At 41.4% G+C, this 12,570-nt stretch overlaps 1 pseudogene and 1 gene segment (V, D, J or C); both read right to left on the bottom strand.

Moving 5' to 3' along the window:
* Nucleotides 1–687, bottom strand: LOC150055257 (T cell receptor alpha variable 12-2-like). The segment is given in 2 exon segments: nucleotides 1–365; nucleotides 573–687. Coding segments are annotated over 2 exon segments (402 nt in total).
* A 10,976-nt stretch (nucleotides 688–11,663) lies between these two features.
* Nucleotides 11,664–11,987, bottom strand: LOC150055256 (T cell receptor alpha variable 19 pseudogene; annotated as a pseudogene).
* Between the last annotated feature and the right edge of the window lie 583 nt (nucleotides 11,988–12,570).

The raw sequence follows: 12,570 nt of genomic DNA, 5'->3' as shown, positions 1-12,570 counted from the left end.
CTGTGCTCCATTTCAGTCTTTGCTGGTTTCCCCTAGGTTTTGGTGCAGGCTGCAGGTGTTTGGGGAGCACTGTGCCCTCACTGCACACAGGTAGGTGGCTGAGTCACTGAGCTGGGAGTCTCTGATGTGCAGGGAAAGATAAAGGCTGGCTGTATTGAGATGCACTCTGAATCTTCCTTCCTCCTTATCACCACTGGAGAATATAGACACCAACACTTCAGGGCCCTTCCCAGAATACTGTCTGTACCACCAGAAGTTCTGAAAAGCACTGTCCTTGTAAGTGCAGTTGAGAGAGGCGGTGGCTCCCTCTGGAACACTGAGGAACTCTGGGTGCTGCTCCACCTTCTTCTGTTGGCTGCTCACCCCTGTGCAGAAAGACAAAGATCAGGCCAAAGACAGTGGTGGGTAGTGGATGCTTTGTCTACAGAATGTAAATTCCCTTTTAAATGCCTCCCCTATGCTCCCTTCGTGAAAGAGTGAGAACCTTCCTGTTTCCCCTCGCAGGCTTGAGACAGACCACACAGACCACGCCCATCACTGAGCTTCTTGTTCCCATAGGAATGCCAACTCACCACTCATGTGCAGCCACGGAATCACCAGGAAGACACTCAAGGATCGCATCCTTCACTGAGGGAGAATGACACCACTCGTACAAGAGAGCAAATCTCAGCACTGTGCTTTAGAAAACGTAACAGGAACTGTCTGCCAAATAGCAGAAGAGTCTTCTCCTCACCCCTGCTACACCAACCAACTCCTCCCCTGCTCTCTCTGAAGAGCACTTGAGAGGTTTCTTCCTGGCCCTGGATAGACTCTGCCCTCCTGTGGTCTCCACTGAGCAAACAAATCTTCTAAAGGCAAGCTCTTCTTTTTTTCATATATTGCTATTGTAATTAATAGAAGGGTTACATTATATTCGCCAGATAGAAGGTGCATTAATTCACATACATGGATACCCTTTCTTATGTCTTGGTCCCCATTTCCTTCCCTCCACCCGCACCCTTCATTTTGTGTTCCCCCCTTCCTATCCAATTTCAAATAAACAAATACAAATATATCCATAGTATATCAGATAACAAAGTGAGATACTGTAACAATATGAGATAACCAAGGGACAGCAAAAGAGATGAGAGGTAACATAGTACATTAAGGACAACAATCACTCATTATATGGCTTTTGTTTCTATATCCTAGAGGTCCTTTCATTTAGCGTAATACTACATGGCCTTATGTGTCTAGGTTTAGGCAAGCTCTTCTTACAAGAAATGTTAAAAGAAAACTAGCGGCAGCATTTCCCATTGTAGATATCGTCTTTATGTCAATTAAGGCACCTTCAAGTCATTCCTCTTGTCAAATTTTTATTACTTTTCCTGAAATGTAGAAGTCTTTTAAACACAGAATGAATTATCATGTCCCTAGCAGAAATGGTTGTTGTTCACAGCCTGGGCAATATTTATTTTATTTTTTTAGTGTTTATTAATTTTGCAGAAATAATGGCTGTTATGGTGATATGCTCACGCATGCTATAATGGACTTTGATTATTGTCACACAACAGTACTCATTCCTTCTTCTGTACCTCCCTTTTCCCCTGTAGTTCCCCTTCAATTTGTGGTGCCTCTGGTTCCTCTAGTTTGCACATGTTAGAGGAAACTCTCGCTTCTCTCAGTCTAGATTGTTTCCTTTAAATAATGATTTCTAGATCCACACATGATCCTTCCATCCACGTAGTAACACTTTTCTTTTACCTGAATAAAACTTCCTTGAATTATTAAACTCTGGATATGAGTTTGAAGAAGGCTCTATCATCTCCAATCGATTCAGGTCTGTATTTCCTACAAGACAGAAAAAAACCCATCTTTTCTCTTGATACCATTGCAAGTGCTGAGAGCATGAGTGCCTATGTTGACATTGATTCAGATGTGCTGCAAAATTATCAAGAGTACAGCCTGGCCATCGTCATCTACTCTCCCTAAAGGCGTCCACCACCAGTGACAAAGTGCCAGGATGACAGCCGTGGATAACGCCAGCAGGAACGCCTCTGAAACGATAGATAAACTGACTCTGACATTCAACCGCACTCACCAAGCTGTCCTCACCACGGAGCTGTTTGAAATCATCTCTGAGGCTGCTGTTCTGCAATCATGGAAACCAAGTTCCATCCTCAGACAAGAGGTGAAGAAGGCCATCTCTGCGAGCTGATTTCATTTTTAGCTTTTTGCTGTCTTTGTCAGAAGAAAGCTGCTCCATCGTTTGAACTAGTAAAGACAGCAAGCTGTTTGTAAATTATATTACAATTAATGACTTACCATAAGAAAAAAACTTCCTTGTCATCCAATACAACATTTTCTTCATCTATTAACTGATTGCTGAATACCGAGGCTGATCCTACAGCATATGCACTGTGAGTAGTGTCACATTTACCATGAGTGTGCCTGTGTCTCTACTTATGGTGACTGTGATTCCTTTAGATACACACCAGGAGTGTTACAGCTGTATGTGTATCTGTGTGGAGGTATGTATGTAAATATATTCAGGAAGGCCCACAGTTATTTTGATATATGTTTTCTCAGGTCATTTGGATAGGAGTTGTGTTCATTGTCATGCCTACAGCATTAGAGTTCTCTTCCTTCTGCTCATCTTCACCAGCAATGGTTGCATTTGGCTTTATTGAGAGTCAGCTTCAGGGGCTGATATGGAATCTCAATGTTCTTTTGATTGGAACAACATTTCTAAATGACCTGGGGACTAGAAGCACTTGGAAATCTTTCTTCCATTTACTACCTACAACACACACACTTATACTGGTTAAATATTAATAACTGACTCCAATTGTAGACTTCAATGAAGATGGTACTTATCCATCAATTGACTAAATTTTCTGATCCTGTCATCTTTCTTGAATAAAAAAATAAAAATCTGAGAGTTGAGATTGATGTTAGAAAGGTATGAATCTCTCTCTCTCTGCCTCTCTCTCTCTCTCCCTTTCTCTCTCTCTCTCCATGTCTCTCTCTCTCTCTCCATCTCTCTCCCTCCCTCCCTCCTTTCTCTTCCCCTGCCTCTCTCTTTCTCACTCTGCCTTGTTGCTCTCCAGCAACACCAGTAAGAGAGGGACACACAAGGCCAGCCTGAAGTCCCATGGAGCAGAGCGAGATGGCAAGTATCCATAACCCAGCCCTCCCCCAAATGAAGGGGGAAAACAACACTGAGCTAGGAGCTGTGACAGCCATAAAAGGACAGCAGATCTCTCTTTTATTGGGTTGGGCACTTAATTATATACTGTGAGGGAAAAGGAGGGAGGGAAGCACAAAAGAACCAATAGAAAATGGCCAAGGTGCTATCACTAAGGCTCAGGGCAAATTTTGAAGTTTTGAGATATTGGGCAGGACTGGTGCAGACCGCGTCCGGGCTGAGGACCTGCGCTAGGGGTTTCAATGAAGTGATGTACACAGAGATACCTCAAGAGAGGTATGCGAGCAATGCCTAGCCAAAGCTCTTTAATAGCCGCTGAGCCAGAATGGTGAACCGGCCCCAGAGACAGCAACCAGACCCCAACATGTTTCCCTTCCAAACTTGGTCAGAAACTCAGAATGCTTCTTTCCTTACAAAATGATGCAAAGGAAATATATGGGGAAGGTATAAAATATTAAGATCATTCTCTCCTCCAGCTAATAGTACTTAATTTAATTATAATAGTAACTGCAAAAACCAAAGGAGCAGAAAGAGCAGAAGAGGAAAGCCGTCATAGCCTTGACAAAAGCTTGAAGATGAAGCATAAAGTCTTAAATGCAGAATGTGGTCTACATGCACTGCCTTTGTATGAAACGCACAAAATAATATGAATGAGTTAATATAGCTACTGTTCAACAAACCCAAGAGCCACATCAGTGCTGGCAAAATGATTGAAGTCATGGGCCATCAAATTGTCCTGCAGGTCCTTTCTACCTGATGATGCCAAAGGAGCGGTGATACCTTGTAATGGATGGCGTAGGAAAACCATGGCTGTCTCTCCATGGTGATAAGCCGTCCACATTCTCCACAATTAGAAATTCATAGACGTGTCTGATGAACAACAGAGTACTCAAGAGCCAGTTCTATTGAAAGGCAATTTATTTCAAAGTACATGCTACTCGAAATGGTACAATTCAGTTTAATCCACTGGAATCTGTAAGTTGTTTTTTGCCTGATCTATGTATGTGGTACTGAGGAATTGAACCCAGTTCTTCGTTCATGCTAGACAAGAACTCTACCACTAGGCCAAACTCCCAGCCTGGCTGAGTGGTTTTTTTTAATACTTTTATTTTGTTTGCAGTGATGGTTTTGTTTTTTTGTTGTTGTTTTTCTTTACATCACTTTAGATACTCATCGTACTGTGTTTCATTTCCATGATGTCTGATGACTGACTGATGGTAGATCATATTAAGAATCCCTTGTAGCGGGTGACTCACACCTGTAATCCTAGCTGCTCAGAAGGTTGAGACCTGAGGATCATGATTCAAAGCAAGCCTGGCATGAAAGTCTGCGGCAATTGTTTCCAAATAATCACAAAACAAGCTAGAAGAAGTGGTACTGTGGCTCAAGTGGTAGAGATCGAGACTTGAGTAAAAGGTGATCAGGGACCGTCTTCTTTGTAGAAGCCCCAGGACTGACCAATAAAGAAGGAAGGTAACAAGGAAGGAAGAAAGGAAGGAAGAAAGGAAAGAAGGAAAGAAGTCAGTAAGGAAGGAAGGAAGGAAGGAAGGAAGGAAGGAAGGAAGGAAGGAAGGAAGGAAGGGAGGATGGAAGGAAAAGAAAGAAGAAAAGATAGAAAGACAGAAAGCAGGAAAGAAAGAGAGAAAGACCACTTGCATGTGATTTCTAGTCTCACAGATTCCAAGATTTTCACTTGAAGGAGGAGGGAAAGGAGGAGAAAAACATGGGAAGGAGTATCACTGCTCAACAATCCATGAGCCTACCCACTAGCTGATGAATGAAATTGCACTCACTCTAGACATCACCCCACATCCAAATACAATAAAAAAGATTTTCACTTGTTTCCCATCTTCAACGGTTTACAATAGTACACAATCTGGAATCATTTGCCCTGTTTGTAGATGTTGAGGTTCATAATGTGTATGTTCTTTTGTTGCAGGAAATTTGGTTACTGCTTCTGTATTTCTTCTATTTCACTTCACCAGACTTTGTCCCCTCCTCTTCAAGGACTCCTACTATACTGCTGACAATGCCCCAAAGGACTTAGGCTCTTTTCAATTTCTCTCTCTCTTTCTCCCCATCTCTCTCTTTTCTCCCCAAACTGAATCCTGTCAGTTTCCTCATCTTCACATTTGGAGAATCTTTCTCATGACTGTTCAAACATGTTGAGGAAACACTTGAGTACAATCAATTGAGACAATTTCCTTTGCATAGGCATTTCTCTACCCTGAAGCAATTTTGCTTGTGTCTGTTGCATTAATCCTCTAAGGAAATCCTGACAGGTAAGAGGCAAGTACTGTGCTTTGAGTGCAAGCCCTCTCCTTACAGCAGACGAAGAAACCCACAGTGTGAATGATTGCTGCTACTTAAAGAGTCAGCCATTGATGGGAAGATTAGCAACACCTAAGACATAACATCAGTTATTGTACAAAGATTGGTTACCTTTCTCTTCTCTCAAATGTTCACTTGATTACTGTAATACAGTTGTAGCCTCACTTTTAGGGTGAAATTCACAGTGTAGTCCACTGCCTTAATGTTTTCTGTCGTGTTGGGTTGTTCTTTTCATGGGGTTTTGACTCTAGATAAATAGAATTAAGGGACTTAGGGGTAGGAATTCATTGGCCTTTCCAGATTACAGACTTCTGCAGGGTCCTTTTGGGTTATGGAAGGCAAGAAAAAAATTCAGGAATCTTATTAGCCGGATTTTATTGCTCAGGTCCTAAGATCCTCAATATTACTGGCCTCTGTTCTCTACATTTTGGAGATTGCGTGTGTGTGTGTGTGTGTGTGTGTGTGTGTGTGAGACTGTGTGACTGTGTGACTGTTTGAGTGCATGTGTGTACAGTACTGGGGCTAAATCTCAGGGCCTGAAAACTGTTCCTTAGATTTTTTTTTTCCCTGACAAAGGATGCTACCAAAATTGGGCCACATCTCCTTTTCTGTCTTTGTGGTAGTTAATTTGGGTATGAATATCATGGACTTTCCTTTCCTGGCTGGCTTTGAATCATGATTCTCAGCTCTCAGCCTCCCGAGGAGATAGGATTCCAGGTAATCCTACCACCAGCTAATTGTGGAATTTCCTTTTCACATATTCTCATGTAGTAGATTGACCTTGTGCCTAGAAGTTTTAGTTGAACAGCAGGAGTAAAGTGTACATACTACCATGTTGTGTAATGGAAGGTATGCTGCTTCTTCATCTCCACTGACCACAGCTATACACCACCATGGTTGGTGTTGTTCTGGTAGCCTCCTTATCAGAAGAGTATTGACACTGGATTCTGTTTGTTGCATCTGGGGTCCCTTGTAGGAAGAATCCAGTTGTACTTGCTCAGGATAACTACCAATTATTTGAGCTCATGGCTATACTGACCAGTAGTTCATAATACTGAACATCTTGGTTCTCTGTAAATGTCATGAAGATAATGTCTTTGTCCTGCTTTCCCTTTTGCTTTCCATAGAAAAACATTGGATGTGATTAAGTAGAAGGAATTGTAAAGGATGCAATTGTGCAAATACTTCTGTTCGATTTTGGTTTTTGGAGTGAAAGTAATAAGTCTAGTGCCTAGCAAGGGAAACTCAAACTGTCAGAAAAAGAAAAGGATGAGAGGTAATTCTATTTGTGCTCTAGATCAAGAATGACATATCTGCAAGACAGCAGTCTATCCTGCTGAACTCAAGCAGCAGCTGCAGTGTCAGCCTAAGCTGGGTTGTCATCTCTTCGCCATTCATAGGAATCAGGGAGCAATTGTGACCCTGGCCTCCCCTCTGTACACATACTCACACTACCTCACTTGAAAACACTCATATTTTCTAGTATCTTGTGTTTGTACCTATTTTTAAAAGTACTATTAAAGGATGTTCATTAAATAATTTTTGAGCATCCTTCCTTTGGAAGGATACTAAGACAGGCCAGATTCAAGTGAAGCCAGACAAGTGGACTCGAGGAAGTAAAAGGTAGGGTTATAGGTGATTCTTTCCATTAGTTAATTTTGATTGAGGGACAGTGGCCATGTTGGTCTCTAGAGGACAGTATTAAAATAGAAAAATTTTAATTATCATCATGTAGGCACCATAGTGTAACAAACCATTTTTCTAGGGAAGTGTGTGCACCTGCACATTCCTTTACAAGTGAACACCCTGACTCTCTACACCCCAATTATCCCTGGAAATCATGAGAGGCAAGGTCTGGTCCACAGTAAACAGCAGAGTGAGCATGAACATGGACATAGCACAACCTAAGATCTGCATGGAAGGAGTTGTAACTTTTGTGGATGGTAAATAAATAACCCTTTCATGAAGACAGCAGCAGAGACAACTCTATCTGTGCAGGGTTTTGGTGTAGGCATCTGGTTTCTGGGGAACACTGTGTATCTAGAGCACAGAGGTAAGTGGCTGAGTCTTCAGGGTTAGCAGTGGTGATGTGCAGAGAGCTTCCTTGTTTTGATAATGTGGCTCTCAGTCTGTCTTTCTGCTTTTCATCTCCAACTGAATACAGGATGAAGAGGAGTTCAGGGCCTTTCCCAGGGTCTTGCCTGTACCACAGGAGTCTTTGAAAATTGCTGGTGGTGCAGTTGAGGCTGCCACTGCCTCCCTCCTGGAGGCTCAGGGTGTCAGGACTCTGCTGCACCTCATCTTTCCCCTGCAGCCCTGTTCAGGAGAACAAAATCAGAAATGACAGAACGTCTTTGGTTCAGAGCTTTGAACATCTTCCAGAGGAGATCTGGGATGAGCCGGGACTGAACACCTCCCTCCACTCCTCAGCTTGGATGAACCCTCGCTGAAGCTCTCATCTCCAGACCTCCCACTTACAGCCAAGCTGAAGCCACAAGAGCAGCAATGTGCACTGCAGCACACTCTCCATCTGATCTCCCAGTCTTGAGGCAAACCTTCTCTTCTCACACTTGTGACTTCCACTTAGGTCTTGTAAGACCTAGGAATAGACAGCTGAGCAGACAGCTCAGCCAGTCAAATGCCCCTCCTCTGGTAAGTTTCCTGCTTTTGAAATCCAAGGCACAAGGAAGGAGGAGAATGGAGCTACTGCCCCCTAGTGGACACACGTGCACCTGCCAGAGCTGCCTTCATTTCACTGCTGAGAAGCAGGATGGGAGGGGATTTTCAGTCTTGGTAGGCACAGAGCATAAAGGTGTGAAATAGCAATGAGAAAAATCTTGTCCTCTTTATACTTTTCCTGCTCCCATCAGCATTTGAGTGAGCTTTAAAGCTGCCACCACAGGCTGGATAAGAGTTCAAGGCTAATGGTAGATCTCATGAATGTGGTTTCCCTTCTGAAATATACAAGAATTTAACAGGCGAAACCATGAAAGAAGGAAACTTGGAAATCTTGGGCTGGGAGATGGAAATGGGTTTAGAAACAGGAAGTTTTGTAATGTCTAGAGGCTTGGGAACATTAGCTAGGAAATAGATTAAATAACCTTTCTTCTTTTCCTTCCATGGTGACAGCAAGTGTACCAGGATGATCCAAACTCAGAGACACAGTTTGAATAGATCTTAGGAGAAGGGAACACAAGAGTTGTGAAAGTGCAGTTGTCATGCATGTCATTGTATCTTACACTACATAAATACACATTTACTTCCTTAACCAGAGTTCTTACCCTAGAAACACGTGTTCTCATTAAACACACATTCACACACACACAGAGACACACACTAATAAACACCACTGAAATTTCAATGTGTACATTCCATTCTGTGGCTTGCTGCTTTTCCAAACAGAATAGTCACAGCATTTCAGGTTAAAAGGCCTATTGTTGGTCATCTGTTTTATAAATTTAGATTTGACATAATTTCATGTCAGAAATATAAAACTATAAAAGATGTGGGCATTTCCTATGAAATAAATCTGACAGTGTCCTTTCCCCAGTCCTTGGTAAATATATTGCATTACAAACGTTTTATTGTTTTCTTACTGTATCACATACATAAATATGTGTATTTGGATTACCATAAATTTAATTTCTGAATAATATTTGAAACTAGGATTTTAACTGTTCACTTTAAAATAGATTAGCATGTCTGTAATGAAAGAGTGTATTCTTTCTGTTTACATGTTCATGTGGGAGGCAAGAACAGACATAAGGTCTGTGGTGTGCTTTCATGTTATATATAAGTTGACGTAACACAGCCTAGAACATAGCAAACACACAATTTGTATTTGTGCTTATGTTAATAGTTGAATTTTGTTGAGAAAGTTAGTATAATTGGCTTATGAAACCTCATACATGATGAAGTCCTTCTTCTTCAAGTTTCACAATGTTTTTGGCAATTGGCTTTTCACTCTTTAATAGAATTTTTATATAACAATGCTTACCGTTATGTCCTCTTCCTGCCTGCTTATTCAAATGTGTTCACCTTTATTATGCTTTCTGAATTTTCAATTAGGCTACCAAAGGCTGGTTTACTCCAAGATTGTTTAAAAATCTAGAAATTTTGTTCTTTGCTTCACATTTTATTTTTCAAGTTTCCCATTTGGATTAGTCAATATAAGAAGTCACCTTTTCATGTGTCTTTTGAGTTGATTTAGCAATATCAAATAACTGTCTCAAACTATCAACTCTTCCCCGCTTGGTACTGTGTCCTTGTGGTACATGAGATTTGTTTTATGTCTGACTTACTTTTTCTCAATCAGCTATCAAGTGGCCCAGTTATAATTTGGTAGTTCCAAGTACGTTCATCTAATTCATCTTGTTTGATATATAGGAGAATAAATTATTCCACAACACTTTCAGAATTGTTGTAAAGGTACATACAAAGGTGTTACAGTTAAATCAGGGAATGAGTACAATTCTGTACCCTGATTTTTTAATCATTTAGACTTGATTTGAATTTTGGAAACACCATATCTAGTATCAAAGAACTATATAAACATTCACAGTAATAATTTAGGCAATATCACTTTATCAAAAAAGAATTACAGACTTGGGAGAGTGGGTACCTTATAAAATTATCCTCACTAGGATCCTGGCTTGGGTAGCAAGCCATGTCTCTAGAAATATAGAAGTATAGCAACACAGATTGAAGATATTGTGTAAAAAGAACTGGTAGAAAGTTCTCAGGTAAAAAAGCCCAGATAGGAAGAAGAAAAGACACAAATTGCTCATATGAGGCTAATGAGTAAGAACTGCCTGATTAAAATCTCAGCACTTACAGAAAAGAACACAAAAGTTGAGAAAAGTAAACTACTTATTTAAGGTCACATCAGTTAAAACTCACTTAGCAGTCTGCTGACATTGCACATCAGATACATCATAGCCCACCAGGCATGACACTTGCAAAGGCAAATATGGAGTCACAGTGCCTTGGAATTAATCAACAGATTACAATACTTGTGTACTGGCATGCACAACTGGACATATCAAATTATAGGGAGAAACAGGCCTACTGTCCTGCTTTGTTAACACAGATTTGTTGGGTGTGTGTTAGATTCTTTGTCATCTCATGACTAATATCTAAGTCAATTCCCATTGTGAATAATAACAATAAGCCTTAACTTTGAAAGATGTGAATATGCAGACATGCTATTTTGTGGTAAATACAGGTTGGAAATCTCTTTAAAGAGTCCAACGTTCCATTTTTCTAGGTCTACCTGAGATTTTGTTTCTAGTGCAATAACTAATTTTGAGTGGTGATACCACAAAAGGTTATAGCAATTTTGTGGAAAGAAAAAAAATAATCACCCTGGTTTGTGAGCATCTCCTGTAACAGCTGAGGACTGAATACAGAGGAACAGGAAGAAACCTCTGGAGAATGTCTGCACTTGGTTGCTGTGGCAGCGTTCACTCTGGTCCTCAGGCCTTCTTACTTTCACAGGACAGAGAATAGGAAGTTAAATGTGGAAAAGACACAATCACAGCTGCATATTCTGCAAAAACCTTATTGCAGGGGCAGAATCCAAATCAGAGACCTTTGTCTAAATAGCTCCCAAAATCACAAGTTGGTACTAAAGCATGTCGTTTGAGGAACACTTCATATGTCTTCTGCTTGCATGTGCTGTTATTCACATGATTCTGGAAAAAAAAATCAAAATTAAAAAAAAACCTTATTCTACATACTTGAGAAAGAATTCTACACATGTAGAAAATTAGTGTAATGTCCTTGTTTTAAAAGCAGATAAAGCAGATGACTGTGTAATAATCAGAGCATAAATACATGCACTGCAATTATCACAATTCACAAATAGGGATAGTCATGTAATCCGAGGAAAATTGATCCATTTTCCAACTTAATAAAACAATAGAACTAAAAGTAACAGGATTTTTTTAACAGCATTTAACATGTGACTTCACATATGTACTTCATTTATCTCAATTTTAGGCAAAGTTCAGCAGAGACACACATGTATAATAGGTGGTGTGTGCTGACATGGTGAGTGAATTGGTTCTAGAGTTTCCCTGCAAAGGCCACCTGTGCCCCTAGGCTGCTTCTCTCCTTGGGCCTCTTGCTCTGGCTGAGGTTTGTGTCAGGCACCTGCAGGATCCCCTCTCACTGTGGCCTCTCTGAGAGCACAGAAATACACAGCAGAGTCCTCCAGCTGTGCTGCAGTGATGGTGAGGTTGATGGACTTGGATGACTTCTGGAAGTTCAGGAAATACCGGCCCTCTGATGCATTTTGCTTATCATAAGAGTTCTGACCAATAAGCAAAACCAGTTCCCTGCTAGGGGCCTGTTTGTACCAGAAGATGGAGTAAGAAGCGTCCCGAGTCTCATACCAACAATCTAGGGTCACAGCCTCCTTCTCCAGCACTGAAATTGCAGGCTGAGCTTGAGTGACCTTCTGGGCCATGCTGGTTCCTGAAATGAAGAGGACAGAGTCAGCCTGACCTTTTCTTTGCAATCAAGGTGTTGAAGAGATGAAGGACTTAGGATTCAGAATCAGTCCTGTTGAGCCTCAGAGAACAAAGCTCCTCTCTCCATCCCCTGCATGAGTGAGAAGAGCTTTAGCCCAGGGTTTGTGGGCATCCTTACCAAGACAGAGAGAGGCCAGGGCTGCCCCCAGCAGCCTGGCGACCAGCATGGTGGCAGCTCTTCCCCTGGCTGAGATGATGTGATGCCTCCAGTTCACATGGGAATCTGTGCCCTGTACTTACTAGGAACTAAAAGATAACGTGCTCTGTGATGTGTCACCAACAGGAAACAGCGCTAGCCGTTATGGGGCAGGTTTCCACATGCTTCCTGCACAGGGGACAGATGCCCTGCTGTCCTGAGAACTTGGTGTGTCTCCTAATTTCTAGGCCTGGAAACAATCATAGGTAAACGGAATCATGGTCAGCTCATTCTTGGTACATAGACAATGAAGTACTAATCTATTTACTAACAACTGTATGACGAGATGAAATTGTATTAGGCAAATCTGTTCAGACTGATCA

Source organism: Megascapheus bottae, chromosome 14, assembly GCF_031878675.1.
Source record: "Megascapheus bottae isolate mThoBot1 chromosome 14, mThoBot2.hap1, whole genome shotgun sequence".
Taxonomy (NCBI): Eukaryota; Metazoa; Chordata; class Mammalia; order Rodentia; family Geomyidae; genus Megascapheus; species Megascapheus bottae.
This window is presented reverse-complemented; position numbering and strand designations above follow the sequence as displayed.